Below are 21503 nucleotides of genomic sequence, written 5' to 3' on the forward strand. Positions count from 1 at the left end.
GGCCTGCACGCCAGCACGGTGGGCAAGCGGAGTGCTTGAGACGCCTGCTCTGAACGTCCTGACGCTTAGAAAGCATTCAAGCCACTGTGGTCAGGCTTCTGAAACCAGCAGCTGAACAAAATCCTACATGACACAGTGAGGCACCTAAGATAGCTCCTACAGGACATCCACATCGCCAGCGCCAGTCCACAGACAGGAAGGAGCTGGAGACGGGAGGGGATCGCGCTCGGCTCCATGGCTGTGAGCAGGGAGCTGGGGCCCCAGCCCACCCCCAGGGACAGAAAGGCGAGAAGCCACATCTGCCTGTGACGTGGGACGCCCCACAGGGTCTGCAAGCGCCCGGTGTGGGGGTGTGGAGACTCAGAAGGAACCAGCGTGGACAGTCCACAGCGCTCATATTTTAGCAGAAGACGGGCAATAAGGAGTAAGTACAGGTCACGGGGTGATAAGGACCGTGGGGAGCGTGACGCAGGACAGCAGAGAGTGCTGTTTGTTTTTGTCTCTTTTTGTTTTTTGTTTTGTGCTGCACCACACAGCACGTGGGATCTTAGTTCCCCAACCAGGGATGGAACCCGTGCCCCTTGAAGCGGAAGTGCGGAGCCATAACTGCTAGACCGCCAGCAAGTCCCAGAGTGCTGCTTTTTATAGGAAGTTGAGGGCGTCTCTCCGAGGGGACAATCCCCCTATCCTTAAAAAGGGACAGAGCTTCGCGGATGTCGGAAGGAGGGGAACCGCGAGTGCGAGAGGCCCCGAGGCAGGAGGGCACGTGGGGGACCCACGAGACGTGGAGGGGAACGTGGTGGAACAGCATGGAAGGGGGGCACCCGTGCTGTGGCGAGAAGTCACAGGGGGCCTGAGCCTCTGAGAGACCAGACCTCCCATCTGACTGGGCCTCTGGGGTAGACCAGTGGGGAGGCTGCCGGGGGCGTCGGGGGCTGGAGGGGCCCTGGCCCGGGTGTTCTGCAGGTGAGGCTGGGCTGCACGCAGGGAGGAGCTGCTGCTGTCTGGGGGCGCTGGGGGCGCAGGTGGGCTGGCCCAGCCCTGGTGCTCAAGGGCAGGGCACAGCTCGCCTCTCCCTGGAGCCCAGGTGCTGCCCAGGGACAAGGGTTTGGAGAGGGGAGGGAGCAGCCGGCCGGTGCTGCTGGGGTTAGACGGGGGCCGCGCCAACGGGTCTCACTGGGCCACCACGACAGGGAGGAGTACGAGACACACGGGTTCAGAGTCACCAGAGGAAAAGCTCCTCTTTCTTTCCACGTCAGGGAAGTGGCTAAGTCGACGGCAGGCCTCGGGGCTCGCGGCCCAGACTGCGGTGCGCTGGGGTCAGCGCTCACGGGACTGAAATGCCACCAGCGCCTGGGCCTCAAGGTCACCCACCCCGCCGGCCCACGAGTCTTCCCCCACAGGACTTTTTAGTACATTCCAGACAGAGCTTCACAAGAGACAGCAAAATGAATATGTATTACAATTATTTTAACTTAAAAAAATAAGTCCAAAGTCTCTGGGCAATAAGCTAAACTACCATAAAAAGTAGTGTCTGAGAGTGAGTTAGAGCCCGTGCTGGCAGCGGGCAGAGGCGGGCGCCGCCTCCTCTTCTGCAGAAGACCCCCAGAGTGAGGACGAGCCTGGGGTCAGGCTGCCAGCACAGGCAGACAGGAAGCAGCCTAGAAAAATCTGAGGCTGCTACCCAAATGCTACCCTGGGAACAATCGTGTGGCCCCGCCCAGGAGGAGCGAGAGTGTCACCGCGCTGGCGGGGAGGCGGGGCGCAGGGGGCGGCCAGTAGGCCCACCTCCCTCCCTGCTACAGAGCCCAGCCCTCCTTGCCGAGGACCAGCTGCACGGCCTCGAGCACGTCGCTCACCACGTGGGCCGCCTGCAGGAGCCCCGGGCTGAAGCCAAGGTCCCGGTGCCCGTGGAACGGAGGCCCCTCGCCACCGGGGGCGGGGGCGGCGGGGCCGGGGGCCTGGGGGCTGTACACGCCGGTGCACACCAGGATGGCGGCGCAGCTCCGGGCCGCCCCCGCCCGCCTCGTCTGCAGGTGCTGATGGAACAGGTTGGCCCCATAGATGTCGGACATGGGGTTGTCACTGGGGAGAGAAGGCACAGTTCAGCGCGCTGGTGGAGGTGCGGGACGGCGGGGGGGGGGGTGGGGGTGGGGAGGGAGGTGGCCCGCAGGTGACCACTGCGGGAGGGGGGTGCGTCTCGGGGATGGAGGGGCGGGGACACAGGGGCCCACAGGTGACCACTGGGAGGGGGGCACGTCTCGAGGATGGAAGGCTGGGGACACGGGGGCCAGGGGTGACCACTGGGGCAGGGGGGCGCGTCGCAGAGGGCGGAGGAGGGGGCGGGGCTCACCCCACGGCGTAGAGGCTCCGGAGGGGGGCCGCCCAGCCGCGCCGCGCCGCCTGCCTGGCGAGCAGGCCCTCCGCGTACAGGTAGGTCAGGAGGCTGGGTTTGCCCATCAGGCCCGCGTAGCACAGCTCTCTGCCCGTCACCTTCCGGTAAACGGCCTCCAGGCACAGCAGGAAGGTGCCGTGGCCGAACCTGCCAGAGGAAAAGCCGCGCTCGGTCCCCTCCCCGGGCCGCAAGGCTCAGACATGCCCTGTGTGACACCCTCTCGTGGTGGCACAGAGCACGGTGACAGGGCAAAGTGAATCACTTCTGGTGAGAGGCCATCACACGTAGGATGTGCCTTGATGGCCTGCGACTATCTGACAATGTCTGTTGAGCGCTGTCCCAGCGCTGGAGATGGCACATCACGTTCAACCCTTAGAAAAAGCCCGATGAGATGGCGTTCATTCTCCTCATTGCACAGGTGAGAAAACTGAGGCCCAGAGATGGAGTAAACTGCCCAAGGTGTGGAGCTGGAACCAGAGACCCAGCTTCAATTCTGCCTTGGACTTGGGCAGAATACTGGCTGGCATCCCACCTCACTCCTCGGTGCCAATTTCACTGAGCGCACTGCCACCGTGTGTCAGAAAGCACCCGTCTGCCCCCACTGCAGCTAAGTGTATGGCCAGTGACTATGCTACAGCCTAAGAGCCAATGAAATCACAGGTGCCGGACTAACCTCCTAGAAAGCAGCCTGGAAACTGGGGAGGGGGTCCTCTTCTCTACCCTCCCCATACTCCCTCCTGCTGACTGGAATGCTGACATGATGGCTGGAGATCAGGCAGCCCTTTTGGATTACATAGGAAAGGGCTAAGGTGCCTGTGTCCCTGATGGGGGGACTTTTTCACAATAACAAACTTCCATCTCGTTTAAGATTCTTTTCTTTTGGGTTTTCATCCCTTGCTGCTAAATCAAATCCTATCGGATACTGTTCAGTATCTTGAAGTTACATTTCAGTGTCACTTAATTTATATACTGAATTCTACTTTCAATTTTGAAATTATTGAATGAAAAAGTGATCTCAAATCTGCTTTATAAATAGTAATTTGCCTCCTGCCATTCAGTCCACAGCCTACATAACCAACCCCCTTCACCTAGTGTCAGCAAACCCGAACTCTAGGAAGAATGTTCCAGAAAAAATACCTGACCTCGAGCTGCAGAAATGCACCTGAGAGAGAACACGGTGATCCCATCTCCTTGGGCTCCGTGTTGGGCCCTCAGGCCCTCAGTGACGGATCCACCACACAGCTCACTGGGACGCAGGGCAGGGGGCGAAACTCCAGACTTTGGCCTCGCAGACAAGAGCAGCCAAACAGCACCAGCAGCCGCCCTTCCAGGAGGGCAACCTGAGGGCCAGCAAAACGGCAGCCTGTGCTGTGCTCAGTGCCGGGGCGGACGAGGTGGGGCCCTGCCTGGAGCCTGAGGGCCTCTGAGGAAGTGACTGGTCCAGGGGCCTCGGAATCACTCCTACTCTCCCCTCCCCAACGTCTTATGGGCAGAAGGAAACAAAGAAGTGAAGGAGCCAGCACCACAGGGTGAAGGCAGTGAGGGAAGAGCAGCTGGGTAACAGGAACTGAGCATCACTTGGGTTCCACTAGCCAGAAAAAGCACGTCCTGTGAGACTCTGTCGGCGCTGGGGGTTAAAGACCATCTCGATCCACCTTCCGTGCTCAGTAAGTGGTAGTTTTCGTTTATCAATCAGTGTGTGAAGTGCCCTGGAGACCGCTCCCAGAGGCCAGGTTACCATGGCAACTCCAGGGCCTAGAGGAGGGGTCTGAGCCCAGAGCACTGGGGCAGCTCGAGGCGCCGTCAGCAGGACTGCCCAGGAGGCAGCTGGAGGTGGCCCCCAGGGCCAAGGCAGGGACCCCGAGTCCTCACCTGGGCATCTTGGCTTCAGCCATCCAGAGGAGGTCCGTGTTGCTGGCCAGGACAGGGAGGTGGGGATAGGGGGCCGTCGCCAGACCGGTGCCGGGGTTCCCATCGCTGAGGAGGATGTCCATGATCAGCTGCAGGCTTGTCTCCCAGCGCACGGGCTCCCCAAGGAGGAGCACCCCTGCAGAGTGGGGGTGGGGTGAGCCGGGGTGCCGGGCGTGGAAGGGACTCGGGAGGCTGGGGGTGCACAGCCCTGCTGAGGGCATGGGTCCCAGGAGGTGGACGAAGCCGAGCCCAGGAGGGGCTCCACCAGGATGTCCTGAGGGTTAGAAGCAGAGAAGCAGCAGCCCCTGCTGACCGACGCCCTGCCCGGCACCCCACCCGCCCAGCCATGTCCCCCAAGCCCCAGGGGTCACTTGGCCACATGGCGGGGAGACGGGGTCACAGGCCTGACGCTGTCCACATCCCTCTGGGACTGTGGGCCAGTTCTCACCGTGTCTAAGCTTCCTGAGCTACACAAGGACAACACCCACGCTGGGAGGAGGATACAATGAGGCCTGACGGAGCACGGAAGCCATGCTGCACACGCCTCGCCAAGGCCAGCTGCGAGACCGGGGAGCTGGGCCAGACCGTGGCCCCAGTGTGCAGGCCACCCCCGGGACATGTTTCAGCTGTCGCAAGGACTGACACTCCTGGGGAGGCCCAGGAGAAGACTGGGATGCAAGAGGCTCAGGACAGTTCTGCAGAGTCAAAACCTTCCCCACGTCTATTAATAGCTGACACTCACACAGGAGAACAACTTGCTTATAATTAACTGAGCCTAAACCCTAATTCCATTCCACACAAAGTATTTTTTGGTAGACTTTTCATAAACACTGATTTTTCCAAAAATGCAACTATCATGTTAGTCAAGAGAAGACGTACTTTGTTTTTTCAAAACTTTACCAAGAGTTACTCCCCATTTTGGAAAACCACATCACCAGCTGCAACACTGCTCCTAATTTCTGAGTCACCAATGAAACACACCTGTAAACACACTGCGTTTGTAGCTGTACCGTTCACAGGGATTCTACTTTTGGTATAATCATTTCACTACCTAATTATGCCTTCTTGGATAATTACTACACGTTGAAATGCAGATGACCTTACTAAAAAACGTCTCCTTTTATTTCTCCCTATTACGATTAGGGCTTTACCATGAATTAATTAATTTTTAATATTTGTGTATAGGAAAGAATTCACTTAGGGCAGTAAAGGGGACATTACAATATTTTTGTTGCCCCGGGAGAGCTGGGTTTAACAGGGCTGAGAAACACTGGACCAGGTCACCTTAGGTACCTTTCCACACTTAGATTTTCTACACTTATGATTTTTCTGGAACAATAGGGCAAGTGACACGGGGAAGGAAAGATGAGCAGCTAACGTCTCAGAGGTAGTGACTGGCAGATCCGAGACCAGAGCCCAGGAGACCCAGCGCCCAACGTCCCAGCCACACGCCAGGCTGCAGGGCCTGCAGGGAGAGCCCGCCCACATCGCGCAGGGACCTCATTACCTTCGATCGCAGGGAAGTCGTTCCTTGGGAGGGGCTGCGAAAGACAAAGAACAAGCCCGTCAATGCCACGGTCACCTTCCACGCCCGGTTTCCAAGGGGTGGGAGGAGAGACACGTGTCTGACAGACGGAAGACCCTTCGACGGAAGACCCTTCGGTCTAGCCCAGGCCGAGGAGAAACGGACAGGACCGAGGGCAGAGGTCCAAGGGGACAGGAGGAGAGCGCGCTCAGGCCGGCCACACCCCAGGCCGGCGGGCATCAAGCGTGTAGGTCAGACAGGGAGGGGATGGCTGCTCAGCTGTCCTCCTCCAGCAAGGACAGGAGATGAGAGTCTGGAATCAGGTGGCAGAGGACGAGGTGAGCCCAGGAAGGGACGGGAGCCTGACGTCACTCCGGAGGCAGGGCCATCACTGGACCACCGCCTGGGGGCCCAGTCCTTCCAGGAACAGCTCCCCTGCCCTCAGCTCTGCCAGTAACCAGCTGAGACCTGGGGCGAGCTGCGTCCCTGGGCAGGGGGCGGGGCTGTCTCTGCACTGCTCTGAGAGCCATGCCAACTCTGGCACCTGGTTCTGCACATAACGTGCGCAGCTCAAAGGCTGGGGAGCCCTCGGAAAGCTCGGGTGGGGGGGGGACTAGAGCTACACAGACAAACAAAAGCAGGCCTGTTTATAACTGCAGTTCATCAAACTTTGACATGCACGGAACAGGCAGTGACAGACACTCTGTGATAGAGAGTTCCCGCAGGGAAGGAGAGGGCAAAGGGGCATCAGGAGACGGGCGGTCACCCTAGAGGGTCAACGAGGGGCCCCGTGACCGCTGGTCGGAAAAGATAAGCTTCAAATATGAGCCAAACCCCAAGGAACCCGAGCAGACGCTCAGAGCCGCCAGCGCTTTCCCAGGGAGCCGCTTTCCCAGGAAGCCACTTGCCACCAGGCCGGCCCTCTGTAAGGAGCTCCAGGACAGCAGAGCAGTGATTAACTTAACACTAGCGGTTCTCCAAGCGACTCTAGGAAAGCTGGTAAATCACAAAACTACCACCTGGGGGGGACACGAGGGCTCTGGAAAGAGAGGGGACAGCCCTGTTCACCACCCCCGACAACCTGTGTCCGGGAACAAAGGCCTCGGCCAGACGTGCCCTCCCCAGCAGCTCGGAGAGGCAAGGGCTGCAGGGTCAGCGGGGAGGCCCGAGCGTGTCCCATTACCGTGGTCTTGGGCCGCCGCTGCAGATCCACCATGTCCAGCACAGGGAAGGCCGCCCGCAGCTCGTCCACTGTGACCACGTGCTTGAAGCCCAATCTGGAAGGAGGTCAGGAAGCAAAGCTGCCCAGTGCCGGGGAGACGCCTTTAAAGTGAGGGCCCCACCGCAGCCCACATCAACCCCACCCGCCCCGACCCCAGACAGAGCCCCGTGAGGCCAGCGCCGACCAGGAGCGCTGCAGGCAGGCGTGGGCGCAGGCGGTGGGGACATCCGGGGGCCTGGCCTACTCTGGGCACCGCCCGCGCAAAGGCACACAGGAAGCCCCGTCCTCGAGCTCACGCTGGCCCAGGGCCACGAGAACCAGGGCTCTGAGGACAGTTCAGAGGAGACTCCTCGGCGGGGAGGAAGCTGAGCAGAGTCTGGAGAAGCCAGACCGGAGCTAAATCTGGACGATGGACCGGATTCAGCCAGAAGGGAGGCCGCAGGGAGCACGCCCGCTGCAGCCTTACCCTCCAACACCTGCCGCCGTGTTCCTGTCCTCAGTCCCCACTGGCAGTCTTAACTGGACGCAGGTTCAGATCACCTCAAAACACATCTCCCCAGAATGATGCTTCCATCAGCAATAAAACCCGCACAGACCCGTACTCCTCAGCGTCCACGTCTGAGGTTCCTGAGCCCAGCGCTGTCCTTCCTGGCCCCCTTCCCCACCCGACCCCATCCCGGCCTCCTGCTCCGGGCATCCTCCCAGCCTCCTCTCGGCAGGCTCCCCAGCTACGTCCCCTCCTGTGGCACAGCCAGCCCCCATGAAGCCACAGGTGACCCCCGCTCCAGGGTGGTCCCCCCCCAGCATCTGTGACACTCGGACCCATTCTGCTCTTCCCAGCCTCTGGCCACATGCCGTCTTAACCGCTCCTGCACCGTTCCTGGTGTGTCACTCCGCCACCTCGAGCAGGAGCCCTGATGAAGCACCAGCGTGTGCTGCTCCGGCCCCCCGAGCGCGCGGCCACGCCCAGGCGGTGCTCAGCTCTCTTGGGTTTGCGGAAGCAGCAGAGAATGAGCTGCTTCAGAGCAGGGACACGTCCTCACTGAGCACACGCCGGGGCTGAGCTCCCTGCAGACGCGCTCAGGGAGCCGTGGGTCCCAAACCGAACCACAGAACCGCCTGGGTTCTCAGACCCAGTGGGTCAGACTCTGCAGGGAACGGGCAGGAATCTGCTCTGTGAACTGCCCAGCAGGCCCCGAGGCGGTGGGCTGGCTTTCGGGAACCCCCGGGCGCCAGGGCTGGCCACCCTGGGAGGTGCCCTCCCTCCCTGCCTCCCACGGGCGCCCAGAGCTCCTGACCCCGGTTCTTTCAGCAGGGCAAGGACAGCAGAGCAGGAAGCAGCAAAAGGATACGCTCGGGCATTTTCCACCAGGGGCCCCTGCCCAGACACCAGCATCCGCTTGTCGTGATGCTGTGAGAAGAGCTTCATGGGGCTGTGGGACAGTATCACCTGGTCGGGCTCCACCTGCAGGGCAGCCGAGAGATGCAGAGCAGAGGACACGCAGGTGAGGGCAGGTGAGGGCGGCAGCAGGGAGCTGGCTCCCTGGCCCAGGAAGGAGAAACCTGCCCAGAAGGGGGGCCCAACCCTTCCAGAGCTGCCCCGACAGGTGTGAGGGGACCCAGACACCAGAGCCCGCAGGAGATGTGGCCACCGTGGGCCCCACCGGCCCAGCTCCCAACACCCCGATTTCTCAGCCTGACTTGGGGACCACAGGGTTCGTGCATGAGCTCAGACCCGCCTCCACCTTTGACTATTTTCAGTTCTACGTAAAGACCTGGCTTTTCAGCATTTATGCTAATGGCAACCCCACTGTCCGGACACCAGGGTAGGAACCGGTCTCCTCCCCAGGCAGTGTCTCCCAGCTGATCAGCATGGGATTTACTCTCTCGGTTCCAAAGGACTCCTTCCAAGAACGAAATCCCCTGCCAACAAAGAACGTGTCAATGCGGGGACGGTGGGAGCCGCAGGTGGGTGACGAGGGACAGAGCTCCTTGAGCTGTGTCATCTTACTTATGAGAAACGAGGGCTGTCACTTCAGAGTCCCACCTGGTGCACGGAGATTTAGAAACACATGACCCTGAGGCCAGGAGGAAAGAGGAAACTGCCAAGTCCACAGGTGGGATTTCTGTGCTCAACACGTACATTTTCATAAAAAATGACCCTGCTGATGAGGCTCTACCCTCTGAGTTTGGCCTTGAACTTCAAGTTATTTTTCCAGCAGGAAGATGTGTACTGGGCTCATCCATATTGTCCCCCCACAGGGCAGGGGACACAGGGCTGGAGAGGGGGCTCCACGGGAACCAGGTCCTCAGCCTCCTGTCTCCGGCCGCTCCTTACCTGGAAGCCCAGCAGGGCTGACAGCTCCTGGGCTTTGCTGCACTGTAAGATGTTCCCCGCGTTCGTGACAAAGACCACGGGCACCCGCAGCTGCCCCTGGGGGTCCACGAGCCTGCGGAAGGCCTCCCTCGCCGCGGGGATGACCTGGTGGCCCCGAACCAGCACCCCATCGATGTCCAACAGGAAGCCGAAGGTAGGAGGGCTCTGCACGGAGGGGAGATGAGAACGGCCCCTGAGTCGAGGCAGAGGGGACGCGGGAGCCTCATCCCCACCCTCGGGCCGGCCCGGGCCTCGAACGCAAGGCGAGAACTTGGGGCTGCCGATAGGACAAATCCATCTGCAACAAAGAATTAAGCCTTTTCAGGTATTTTTAAGCATATAACTATTTTGTTAAAGTTATTTTTGCATAATTAATATAAAGGAATTTTTTAAATTGGAAAATAGAGAAATTCAGAAACAAACCCAGCACTTTAAAACAACCGATCAGTATTTCATGTCCTTTCTCTATTCTTACGTTTGTCACGCGGCCATGACTGCACCTTATATGTACAATTTTGCATCTTGTTTTTTTTTGCTTGACATGAAGCATTTTTATCTGTTACAACAGCCTTCATAACCATCTTTTAGAATTTTGTTTTATCGTAACAACACACACAGAGTTTTTAAAAAAAACACTCAGTTGCTACAGATGATACAGAAAAAGAATTTTTAAGTTTCTTGCTTCCACCTCCGCCCAGTACCATCCCCTCTTGTGTATTTTCCAGAAACTTTTCATGGATGGTTCTACTTTCTTACCTTTTAGCTAACACACAAGTGGTAGGTACTATGCTGTGCTTTCTTTTCCGTCTTCCTTTTTTCTCGTTGGTATCCCTTGGCTATCTTTCCATATCAATACACACAGACCTACCGACTACACGTTTCTGGCTACATAATATCCTGAGTTAATACTCCGCTAACATTAGGTTTCCCCTATTTCAGACATTTAGGTTTTTCCACATTTCTGCTACTACAAATTATGCTGTAAGGAACTCTTCATGCTTACTGATTTTTCCATATTATGGACTTTTCCTTAAGCTAGATTCTTTTTAATTTATTTATTTTGGGCTGCATTGCGTCTTTGTTGCTGCGCGCGGGCTTTCTCTAGTTGCGGCGAGCGGGGGCTACTCTTCGTTGTGGTGTGCAGACTTCTCATTGCAGTGGCTTCTCTTGTTGCAGAGCACGGGCTCTAGGCACGTGGGCTCAGTAGCTGTGGCTCGTGGGCTCTAGAGCGCAGGCTCAGTAGTTGTGGTGCACGGGCTTAGCTGCTCCGCGGCATGTGGGACCTTCTAGGACCAGGGCTCGAACCCGTGTCCCCTGCACTGGCAGGTGGATTCTTAACCACTGCACCACCAGGGAAGCCCTTTTAAGCTAGATTCTTAAAAGCAAGAGTAATAAGCCAAAAACGTGCAAACATTACAATGACATAACACCTACTGACAAGTTGTTTTCCAAAACAGTATCAACTCACATGGACCCTGGTACCCTTGCCAAGGATGATTTTCACAGTATCAAAGAATTTAAGTATCAAACATCTTATTAATTTCAAAGTTTAAAAAAGTGATTATCTCCTCTCAATCTGCATTTCTTGGATTTACAAAGTTGAACGCTATCCTTTTTAAAAATTCATCCCATTTCTTATTTTATGAACTGTTAACATACAAGATGTTTTTCAGCTGTCAGAAAAATCCAACCTAACCTGTCTGTCATTTTCCTTTTGTTGGCGCCAGCTAAGTCAAGCCACTTTCATCGCACACACATTATGCTTATGTTCAAAATACCCTTATTTTCCTAAAGGTACACACAGAAGAATTTAGGGTCCAAACGACAAGAAATCAGGGATTTGTCTGAAAATCTTAGAGCCACAAAAAAAAAAAAGTGTGGGGGGAGATAAGCAAAGCAAGTGCAGCAAAATGTTAACAACTGCTGAATCTGGAAGATGGGTTTTAGAGTTCATAATATTGTTCTTAGATTTTTGACAATTACATAGTTAAAAAAATAAAACAGCTTGTTTGTGCTGATGGCTGCCAAAGTTAACCATACAGTTTTACTGGTCTTAGTGGCCATATCCTAAATAGTCACAAGATTTGCTCTCTTAGACAGAAGAACCCACAGACCCTGCTACTTAGAACAAGAAAGTCTCGGGACAATTTAGCAATATCCCCGACGCAATATCCCAACGCTCCCTCATCTGTTCTGTGCAGTCTGTAACCACGACCCCCAACCCCTCAGGTGAGTGCACACAGAGAACCAGGCACCCAGCCACCTAGAAATGAAAGGCCCCCAGTAATTGTTAACAAACATGCCACATTCCTGTGAGATGTCAGCAAGAGGGGAAACAGGGGGAGGGGTGGTATGTGGGGCTTCTCTACACTTTCTGCTGAGCTTTCCTGAAAACCTAAAACTGCTCTAAAAGAATAACATCTATTAAATTTTTTTTTGAGTGAAGGCACCTCGAGAAAAGGACATAGGGTTAGATTTTTTTTTCATTCTTTTTTTTTTTCTTTCATTCTCTTCTGTATCTGTATTTTGATTTTTTTTCTTTCTCACTTCATGCTTTTTTTAATTAGTCCTGGGTATTACGCCAGATCTTCTAATTAAAGTTCTTATTTGTGGCAGTGATAAAATGTGTTTTTTTTACTAAACATAAAATAAACAAAAAAGGACCTACTGTTTAGCACAGGGAACTATACTCAATGTCTTGTAATAACCTATAATGGAAAAGAATCTGAAAAAGAATATATATGTATAACTGAATCACTGTGCTGTATACCTGAAACTAACACAACACTGTAAATCAACTATACATGAATTTTAAAAAGTGCAGTCTTAGGAATTCCCTGGTGGTCCAGTGAATTAGAACTCCGTGCTTTCACTGCCGAGGGCCTGGGTTCAATCACTGATTGGGGAACTAAGATCCCACAAGACGCATGGCATGGCCAAAAAAAAAAAAAAATTAAAAAGTTAAAAAAAAGAAGTGCGGTCTTAAGATTAGTTTTAAATGAAGGGACCACTAAGGTGTTCCTTTGTGTTTTTGCTTCTTATCTGGAACTGGCTGGTGTGCTTCCAACAACAGCATCACAATTACCTTCCAGGACACTGTCCACTCCAACCAGCTCCAAGTTTGCGAGAATTTACTACATGCGGTGATTGTGCAAAGTACTGCACCTACATCACACAAAGTACCCCAGGTACCCTCTAGCAAAAACACTGCAAGGTAAGGACTATCCCTGGTACACACACGGGGAAAGACAGGCTCAGAAAGCTAAGTACTGTTGACCCTAGAACAACACAGGTTTAAACTGTGCCGATCCACTCACAGGCGGATATTTTTCAATAAAGATACAGTCGGCCCTCGGTAACCCCGGGTTCCTCACGTGTGGATTCACCCAACTGCTGATCACAAACCTCACACACCATGGGGGTTGGTGGATCCGCGGATGCCGGGTCCGCGGATGCAGGGTCGGCTGTGGGACTCGAGCACCCGCGGGTTTAGAGGTCCCCCGCGGACACCGAGGGGCAGCGGCAATTTGCCTTAAGTCAAACAGGCAGTAAGCGGCCCGGGCAGGGCTGATCCCTTAGCTGGTGCCGCATCCTTTCTTCCCTCCTCCTACTCTCTCCACCGGGAAAGTCCAAAAAGTCAGGACCCGCGGGGCGGGGGCCGCAGAGTCCTCCTGGATCACATCCCGGCGGGCGAGTCACGGGGGCCCGCGTCCCCGCCCCCCGGTCACCCCCGCGAGCGACGGGGTCACGCCTCGCCCCCGGGCTCTGTGGACGGAGCCCCGGGGAGCCAGGGACCCGCGCGGCGGGGCCCCAGGGGACATGACGTCACCACACGCGGGCAGAGCGGGGGGAGTGACGTCCGGAGGCCGGACACCTTGCTCCGAGCCCGGCCCGCGAGGCCGCACGGCCTCCCGCCGCCGCCCCGCACCCTCCGCCCTCACCTGTGAGCCGCTCGCGAAACGGCGGCCCCCGAACCCCGCGGCCGCGCACGCCGCCCGCCGCCACAGTCCAGGTGCCCACCGCGCCGCCGCCTCGCCGAGGGCAGCCATGGGCCGCCTCTTGCGCGCACCGCGCACGCCTGACCGCCGCTCAGCCAATCAGCGACCGGTGGCGCCCGGGGCACCTCGGGAGCTGTAGTCCCGCCTCCGTGTCTGGGGCGGGGCGGGGCGTGGGGCGTCTCGGGAGCTGTAGTTCTGCCTCCGTCTCTGAGTTTTACCCGATAACTGAAAGTTTGTACTTTTTTTTTTTTTTTTAATTTATTTATTTTTGGCTGCATTGGTTCTTCGTTGCTGCACGTGGGCTTTCTATAGCTGCTGTGAGCGGGGGCTACTCTTCGTTGCGGTGCGCGGGCTTCTCATTGCCGTGGCTTCTCTTGGTGCGGAGCACGGGCTCTAGGCACATGGGCTTCAGTAGTTGCGGCACGCAGGCTCAGTAGTTGTGGCCTACGGGCTCTAGAGCGCAGGCTCAGGGCGCACGGGCTTAATTGCTCCGTGGCATGTGGGATCTTCCTGGACCAGGGATCGAACCCGTGTCCCCTGCATTGGCAGGTGGATTCTCAACCACTGCGCCACCAGGGAAGCCCAGTTTGTACTTCTTGACCCCTTCACGCACTTCGCCAACCTCACCCCCCACCTCTGGCAACCACCAATTTTGTTCTCTGTATCTATGAGCTTGGCTAGTTTGTTTCTTAGATTCCAAATGCAAGCGAAATTATACAGTATTTGTTTTTCTCTGGCTTATTTCTCTAAGTGTAATACACTCAAGGTCCATCCTCATTGCTGCAAAGGGCAGCATTTCCTTCTTTTTGTGGCTGAATAATATTGTTTTATATATATATAATATATTTATAATGATATAAAATATTTTATAGTTTTAAAATTATAATTATAATTTTTATATTATCTTGTGACTGAATACTATATATTATATATTTTATGTATATATATCACATCTTCTTTGTCCATTCAACCACTGAGGGGCACTTAGGTGGCTTCCATATCTTGGCTATTGTGAATAATGCAGCAGTGAACATAGAGGTGCATATATCTTTTCCAGTTAGCGTTTTCGTTTTCTTTGGGTAAATACCCAAAAGTAGAATTGCTGAATCATGTGGTAGTTCTATTTTTAATTTTTTGAGGAACAGCCATACTTGTTTCCACAGTGGCTGCACCAGTTTACATCCCCACCAACAGTGCATGAACGTTCCCTTTTCTCCACATCCTCACAACACTTGTTACCTCTTGTCACTTCTTGTCTTTCATAACGGCCATTATAACAGGGGTGAGGTGTTATCTCGTGGTTTAGATGTGCATTTCCCTGATAATTACTGATGTTGAGCATTTTTTCATTTGTGTTTGGCCATCTGTGCATCTTCTTTGGAAAAATGTCTGTTCAGATCTCCTGCCCATTTTTAAACTGGATTGTTTGCTTTTTTGCTATTGAGTTGAATGACTTCTTTATATATTTTGGATACTAGCCCCTTATAAGGCATATGAATTGCAGATATCTTCTCCCATTCCATAGGTTGCCTTCTCACTTTGTTAATGGTTTCCTTTGCTGTGCAGAAGCTTTTTAGTTTGATGTAGTCCCACTTGTTTGTTTTCGCTTTTTTTTTTTTTTTTTTTGCGGTACGCGGGCCTCTCACTGTTGTGGCCTCTCCCCGTTGCGGAGCACAGGCTCCGGACGTGCAGGCTCAGCGGCCATGGCTCACGGGTCCAACCACTCCGCGGCATGTGGGATCCTCCCGGACCGGGGCACGAACCTGTGTCCCCTGCATCGGCAGGCGGACTCTCAACCGCTGCGCCACCAGGGAAGCCCTGTTTTCGCTTTTGTTGCCTTTGCTTTTGGTATCGATTCAAAAAAATCATCACCAAGACCTATGTCAAGGACATTACGGCCTATGTTTTCTAGTTTTATGGTTTCAAGTCTTACATTCACGTCTTTACGTTGAGTTAATTTTTGTGTATGGTGTAAGACTGTAGTCCAGTTTCCATCTCTTGCATGTGACTGTCCAATTTTCCCAACACCGTTTATTGAAGACCTTGTCCTTTCCTGATTGTATGTTCTTCGATCCTTTGTCAAAAATAAAATGACCATATATATGTGGGTTTATTTCTGGGGTGTCTATTCTGTTTCATTTATCTATGTGTTTTTATATCAATACTATACTGTTTTGATTACTACAGCTCTGTAATACATTTTGAAATCAGGGAGCATGATGCTTCCAGCTTGTTTTTCTTTCTCAAGGTTGCTTTGGCTTCTCCGGGTCTTTTCAGTTTCCATACAAATTTTAGGATCGTTTGTTCTATTTCTGTGAAAAATGCTGTTGAAATTTTGATAAGGATTGCATTGAATCTGTAGATTGCTTTATTATTTTTTAAATTAATTAATTTATTTTTGGTTGCATTGGGTCTTCGTTGCTGCGCATGGGCTTTCCTTAGTTGCGGCGAGTGGGGGTTACTCTTCATTGCAGTGCACGGGCTTCTCATTGCAGTGGCTTCTCTTGTGGAGCACAGGCTTTAGGCGCATGAGCTTCAGTAGTTGCAGCACGTGGGCTCAGTAGTTGTGGCTCATGGGCTCTAGAGCACAGGCTCAGTAGCTGTGGCGCATGGGCTTAGTTGATCCACGGCATGTGGGATCTTCCCGGACCAGGGCTCAAACCCGTGCCCCATACATTGGCAGGCAGATTCTTTTTTTTTTTTTTTTTTTTTTAATTTTTTGCTTTATAACAAATTTAATCAGTTATACATATACATATGTTTCCATATCCCCTCCCTTTTGTGTCTCCCTCCCACCCTCCCTATCCCACCCCTCCAGGCGGTCACAAAGCACCGAGCTGATCTCCCTGTGCTATGCGGCTGCTTCCCACTAGCTATCTACCTTACGTTTGGTAGTGTATATATGTCCATGCCGCTCTTTCACTTTGTCACAGCTTACCCTTCCCCCTCCCCATATCCTCAAGTCCATTCTCTAGTAGGTCTGTGTCTTTATTCCTGTCTTACCCCTATGTTCTTCATGACATTTTTTTTTCTTAAATTCCATATATATGTGTTAGCATACAGTATTTGTTTTTCTCTTTCTGACTTACTTCACTCTGTATGAGAGACTCTAGGTCCATCCACCTCACTACAAATAACTCAATTTCATTTCTTTTTATGGCTAATATTCCATTGTATATATGAGCCACATCTCCTTTATCCATTCATCTGTCGATGGACACTTAGGTTGCTTCCATGTCCTGGCTATTGTAAATAGTGCTGCAAGGAACATTGTGGTGCATGACTCTTTTTGAATTATGGTTTTCTCAGGGTATATGCCCAGTAGTGGGATTGCTGGGTCATATGGTAGTTCTATTTGTAGTTTTTTAAGGAACCTCCATACTGTTCTCCATAGTGGCTGTACCAATTCACATTCCCACCAGCAGTGCAAGAGTGTTCCCTTTTCTCCACACCCTCTCCAGCATTTATTGTTTCTAGATTTTTTGATGATGGCCATTCTGACTGGTGTGAGATGATATCTCATTGTAGTTTTGATTTGCATTTCTCTAATGAGTAAAGATGTTGAGCATCCTTTCATGTGTTTGTTGGCAGTCTGTATATCTTCTGTGGAGAAATGTCTATTTAGGTCTTCTGCCCATTTTTGGATTGGGTTGTTTGTTTTTTTGCTATTGAGCTGCATGAGCTGCTTATAAATTTTGGAGATTAATCCTTTGTCAGTTGCTTCATTTGCAAATATTTTCTCCCATTCTGAGGGTTGTCTTTTGGTCTTGTTTATGGTTTCCTTTGCTGTGCAAAAGCTTTGAAGTTTCATTAGGTCCCATGTGTTTATTTTTGTCTTTATTTCCATTTCTCTAGGAGGTGGGTCCAAAAGGATCTTGCTGTGATTTATGTCATAGAGTGTTCTGCCTATGTTTTCCTCTAAGAGTTTGATAGTGTCTGGCCTTACATTTAGGTCTTTAATCCATTTTGAGCTTATTTTTGTGTATGGTGTTAGGGAGTGATCTAATCTCATACTTTTACATGTCCCTATCCAGTTTTCCCAGCACCACTTATTGAAGAGACTGGCAGGCAGATTCTTAACCACTGTGCCACCAGGGAAGCCCCTGTAGATTGCTTTAGGTAGTATGGACATTTTAACAATATTAATTCTTCCAATCCATGAGAATGGAATATCTTTCCATTTATTTATGTATTCAATTTCTTTTATCAATGTCTTATAGTTTTTTAGTGTACAGGTTTTTCACTTCCTTGGTATAATTTATTCCTAGGTATTTTATTCTTTTTTAAATTTTTTTAATTTATTTTTGGCTGCGTTGGGTCTTTGTTGCTCTTTGTGGGCTTTCTCTAGCTGCAGTGAGCGAGGGCTACTCTTCGTTGCGGTGCGCGGGCTTCTCATTGCAGTGGCTTCTCTTGTTGCAGAGCACAGGCTCTAGGCGCGCAGGCTTCAGTAGTTGCAGCATGCAGGCTCAGTGGTTGTGGCACGTGGGCCCTAGAGTGCACAGGCTTCAGTAGTTGCAGTGCGTGGGCTCTAGGGCACACAGACTTAAGTAGTTGTGGTGCACAGGCTCAGTTGCTGTGATGCACGGGCTTAGTTGCTCTGAGGCATGTGGGATCTTTCCGGACCAGGGCTCGAACCCGTGTCCCCTGCATTGGCAGGAGGATTCTTAACCACTGCACCAAAAGGGAAGTCCCTATTTTATTCCTTTGGATGCAGTGGTAAATGGGATTGTTTTCTTAATTTCTCTTTCTGATATTCTGTTATTAGTATATAGAAATGCAATAGATTTCTATATATTGATTTTGTATCTTGCAACTTTACTGAATTAATTTAGTAGTTCTAACAGGGTTTCTGTGTGTGTGTATGCGTGTGTGTGTGTGTGTGAAGTCTTTAGAGTTCTGTGTATAGTATCATGTCATCTACAGATAATGAAACTTTTACTTCTTCCTTTCTGATTTGAGTGCCTTTTATTTCTTTTTCTTGTCTGATTGCTCTGACAAGGACCTCCAATACTATGTTGAATAAAAGTGACAAGGGTGGGCATCCTTGTCTTGTTCCTGATCTTGTAGGAGATGCTTTCAGCTTCTTACCATTGAGTATGATGTTAGCTGTAGGTTTGTCATATATGGTCTTTATTATGCCCACTTTGTTGAGAGTTTTTATCATAAATGAATGTTGAATTTTTTCAAAAGCTTTTTCTGCATCTATTCAGATGACCATATGATTTTTATTCTTCATTTTGTTAATGTGGTGTATCACATTGATTGATTTGTGGATGACAAGCTGTCCTTGCATCCCTGGAATAAATCCCACTTGATCATGGTGTATGATCCTTTTAATGTACTGTTGAATTTGGTTTGCTAATATGTTGTTGTTGAGTATTTTTGCCTCTACATTCTTTAGGGATATTGGCCTGTAATTTTCTTTTCTTGTGGTGTCCATGTCTGGTTTGGGTAGCAGGGTAATGCTGGTCTTGAAAAATGAGTTTGGAAGTGTTCCCTCCTCTTCTATTTTTTTGGAAGTTTGAGAAGGATTGGTTTTAATTATTTGAATATTTGGTAGAATTCACCATCTGGTCCTGAACTTTTGTTTGTTGGAGGGTTTGTTTGTTTGTTTTGGCCACATCATGTGGCATGTGGGATCTTAGTTCCCTGACCAGGAATTGAACCTGTGCCCCCTGCAATGGAAGCATGGAGTCTTAACCACTGGGCCACCAGGGAAGTCCCTGTTGGAAGGGTTTTTTTTTTTTTATTACTCATTCAGTCTCCTTACTAGTTATCAGTCTGTTCATATTTTCTATTTTGTCATGATTCAGCCTTTAAAGGTTGTATGTTTCAAGGAATTTATCCATTTCTTCTAGGTTGCCCAATTTCATGGCATATAACTGTTCATAGTAGTCTGTTATAATCCTTTGTATTTGTGTAGTATCCGTTGCAACACCTCCTCTTTCATTTCTGACATTTATTTGAGTCCTCTCTTTTTTTCCTTGATGAGTCTAGCTAAAGGTTTGTCAGTTCCGTTTATCTTTTCAAAGAATCAGCTTTTGGTTTTATTGATATTTTCTATTGTCTTTTTAGTCTCTATTTCATTTATTTCTGCTCTGACCTTTGTTATATCCTTCCTTCCGCTAACTTTGGTCTTTGTTTGTTCTTCTTTTTCTAGTTCCTTGAGGTATAAAGTTTGGTTGTTTATTTGAAATTTTTCTTGTTTTTTGAGCTAGACATTTATTGCTACAAACTTCCCTCTTAGAACTGCTTTTGCTGCATCCTATAAGTTTTGGTATGTTGTATTTTCATTTGTCTCCAGGCATTTTAAATTTTTTCTTTTAATATTAATGGGTTAATTAATAACCCATTGGTTATTCAGTAACATGTTTTTTATTCTCCACATATTTGTGAATTTCCCAGTTTTCTTCATGTAATTGATTTCTAGTTTCATACCATTGTGGCCATAAAATATGCTTGATATGATTTCAGTCTTGTTAAATTTGTTAATACTTGTTACAAAAGATATTTGTTAAGAAATAGAGATCAATACAATTATAGAAAGGGATTTGAATACCCCTGTTACATCAATTGATAGCCTACCAAGACAGAAAATCAGTAAGGAAACATTGGAGTTAAGTGACACGTTAGACCAGATGGTCTGATATTTGTAGAACATTCCACACAACAGAAGCAGAATACACATTCTTCTCATGTGCAAATGGAACATTCTCCAGGATAGATCATATGTTAGGCCATAAAACAAATCTTAACAAATTTCAGAAGATTGAAATCATACCAAGATCTTAATAATGTCAGCTTACCCACAGTTGAGCAGGATCTGGAAGACTGACTCACATTACTCAAACCTACAATAGCCCAACACATAAACCCTGCCAGGGGACATAGCTTTCCAGGATTAGAATGTTCTCAATTTCTTCCTGCTATCAAACTACCTAGAAACTACTTCAGTAATTAGAGCATTTCTTGGTGTAGTGGTTTTTAAATATGTCCACGGTTTATTTGACAATACTTTTCTCAAGAGGTGGAATCTAATTCCCCTCCCGTTGAGTGTAGGCTGCACTTAATGAGTCACTTTGTTTTTGTTTTTGTTTTTTGCGGTGCGTGGGCCTCTCACTGTTGTGGCCTCTCCCATTGAGGAGCACGGGCTCTGGACACGCAGGCTCAGTGGCCATGGCTCATGGGCCCAGCCGCTCTGCAGCATGTGGGATCTTCCTGGACCAGGGCACGAACCCGTGTCCCCTGCATCGGCAGGCAGACTTTCAACCACTGTGCCACCAGGGAAGCCCAATGACTCACTTTGAATAAGTAAAATGGGGCAGACGTGATGTTATGTGATTTCCAAGGCTAGGTCATAAAAGATATTGTGGCTTCCACATTACCTTTGTTTGGATCACTCATTCTAAGGAAGTCAAATGCCATGTCATAAAGACACTCTAGCAATTCTGGAGAGGCCCACAGATGAGGACCCGAAGTCTCCTGCCCACAGTTGAGTGAGAGAACCATCTTGGAGGCAGACCCTTCAGCCGTGGCAGACATATTGGCCAAAACCTCATGAACGACCCCAAGATGGAGCTATTCAGCTATGTCACTCCTGAAGTCCTAACCCTCAGAAACTAGGAGATAATAAATGTGTGTTGCTTTAAGTCATTAAGTTTTGGGGAAATTTGTTATGCAACTTGGTGATCAAAATTATATTGTAATCACTGCTCTTTCATCTCCAGGGTTCTCAGTTTGGGTCAGGTTTGTCCCTGTCTGGGTCTGCCCTGCTTTCCGTCTTCCTTGGCTGTGAACTCAGCTCCATCTTTGGCAGGGATCAGAAATGGGCTGGTGTTTTTCAGGAATGATTACAGAACAGAAGGTGCATTCTGGGAGCTTCCAACCTGATCACTGTAACCCAAGCTCTGTGTGCATGTGTGTTCAAATATTGACAAGCTTTCCTTAGATCCTCTCGGGTCCTTAAGGAAGAAGAGGTTAAGGACCACCCTCTAACAACAGAAACAACAACAGAAATCCTTGGGGGCAGGGTCCCTCTCTGCTCATCTTTGTCTCTCTCATAAGGCCTGTCAGGG

The 21503-nt window shown here is 50.7% G+C and overlaps 1 protein-coding gene across 3 annotated transcripts; it reads right to left on the bottom strand.

The window, feature by feature from the left end:
• Positions 1 to 1439: 1439 nt before the first annotated feature.
• HDHD5 (haloacid dehalogenase like hydrolase domain containing 5) lies at positions 1440 to 13488 on the bottom strand. Of its 3 annotated transcripts, none has more exons than XM_082634802.1 (8): positions 13372 to 13488; positions 9392 to 9595; positions 8406 to 8518; positions 7015 to 7108; positions 5814 to 5847; positions 4268 to 4442; positions 2354 to 2542; positions 1440 to 2085 (listed from the first exon to the last, which is right to left on the bottom strand). In XM_082634802.1, the coding sequence occupies exons 1-8, from the start codon at positions 13477 to 13479 to the stop codon at positions 1800 to 1802; spliced, it is 1203 nt and encodes a 400-aa protein (XP_082490928.1). In that variant the 5' UTR covers positions 13480 to 13488; the 3' UTR covers positions 1440 to 1799. The 3 variants fall into 3 exon arrangements, with proteins under 3 accessions (XP_082490928.1, XP_082490930.1, XP_082490929.1); XM_082634804.1 differs by lacking the exon at positions 13372 to 13488 and adding an exon at positions 12845 to 13239; XM_082634803.1 differs by lacking the exon at positions 13372 to 13488 and adding an exon at positions 12836 to 13239.
• Between the last annotated feature and the right edge of the window lie 8015 nt (positions 13489 to 21503).

Source organism: Mesoplodon mirus, assembly GCF_964341445.2.
Source record: "Mesoplodon mirus genome assembly, chromosome: 11".
NCBI lineage: Eukaryota > Metazoa > Chordata > Mammalia > Artiodactyla > Ziphiidae > Mesoplodon > Mesoplodon mirus.

Bases quoted from the DNA above. Each gene is read 5' to 3' on its own strand.
- HDHD5 (XM_082634802.1), bottom strand. From the start codon at position 13,479: ATGGCTGCCCTCGGCGAGGCGGCGGCGCGGTGGGCACCTGGACTGTGG. The intron at 4,443-5,813 runs GTAATGAGGTCC...CCCACTCTGCAG, and splicing joins CGACTTCCCTGCGATCGAAG to GGGTGCTCCTCCTTGGGGAG. The intron at 2,086-2,353 runs GTGAGCCCCGCC...TTCTCTCCCCAG, and splicing joins CGGAGCCTCTACGCCGTGGG to TGACAACCCCATGTCCGACA.